Below are 285 nucleotides of genomic sequence, written 5' to 3'. Positions count from 1 at the left end.
GCTTGCAGGGATTTGGGGATGCACTCCCGGAAGGCAGTGCTGCCCTCCACCCCATAGAGCTGCTTCTGGGGCACGCTGCCCCGACGGGGGTCTGGGGGCACATGGTCTGGCCGTCAGCCCCCTGCCCTGGTAGGGCTGACCCCCAAACCCCGTCTGGGTCCTAGCTTACCTTCGGAGCAGAGCACGTTGGGGTCACCGTTGCGGACATCCTGCCGGCGGAAGCGCCTGTGGGAAGGTGGCAGAGGGGCAGGGGCTGTGGCGGGGGGCGCGGAACGAACCGTGCGC

The 285-nt window shown here is 69.1% G+C and overlaps 1 protein-coding gene across 1 annotated transcript in view; it reads right to left on the bottom strand.

The window, feature by feature from the left end:
• Positions 1-6: 6 nt before the first annotated feature.
• Positions 7-285, bottom strand: part of SEMA3B (sema domain, immunoglobulin domain (Ig), short basic domain, secreted, (semaphorin) 3B) — a gene marked incomplete at both ends in the record, with an annotated part of 2,949 nt that continues 2,670 nt past the window's right edge. Inside the window, 2 exons of the mRNA XM_008946237.1 lie at positions 7-91; positions 170-225. Coding sequence (XP_008944485.1) covers positions 7-91; positions 170-225 — 141 coding nt within the window. The remainder of the gene's footprint in view (positions 92-169; positions 226-285) is intronic.

The sequence above is a fragment of the Merops nubicus genome, unplaced genomic scaffold (assembly GCF_000691845.1).
Source record: "Merops nubicus isolate BGI_N331 unplaced genomic scaffold, ASM69184v1 scaffold44988, whole genome shotgun sequence".
In the NCBI taxonomy this organism is placed as follows: Eukaryota; Metazoa; Chordata; class Aves; order Coraciiformes; family Meropidae; genus Merops; species Merops nubicus.
This window is presented reverse-complemented; position numbering and strand designations above follow the sequence as displayed.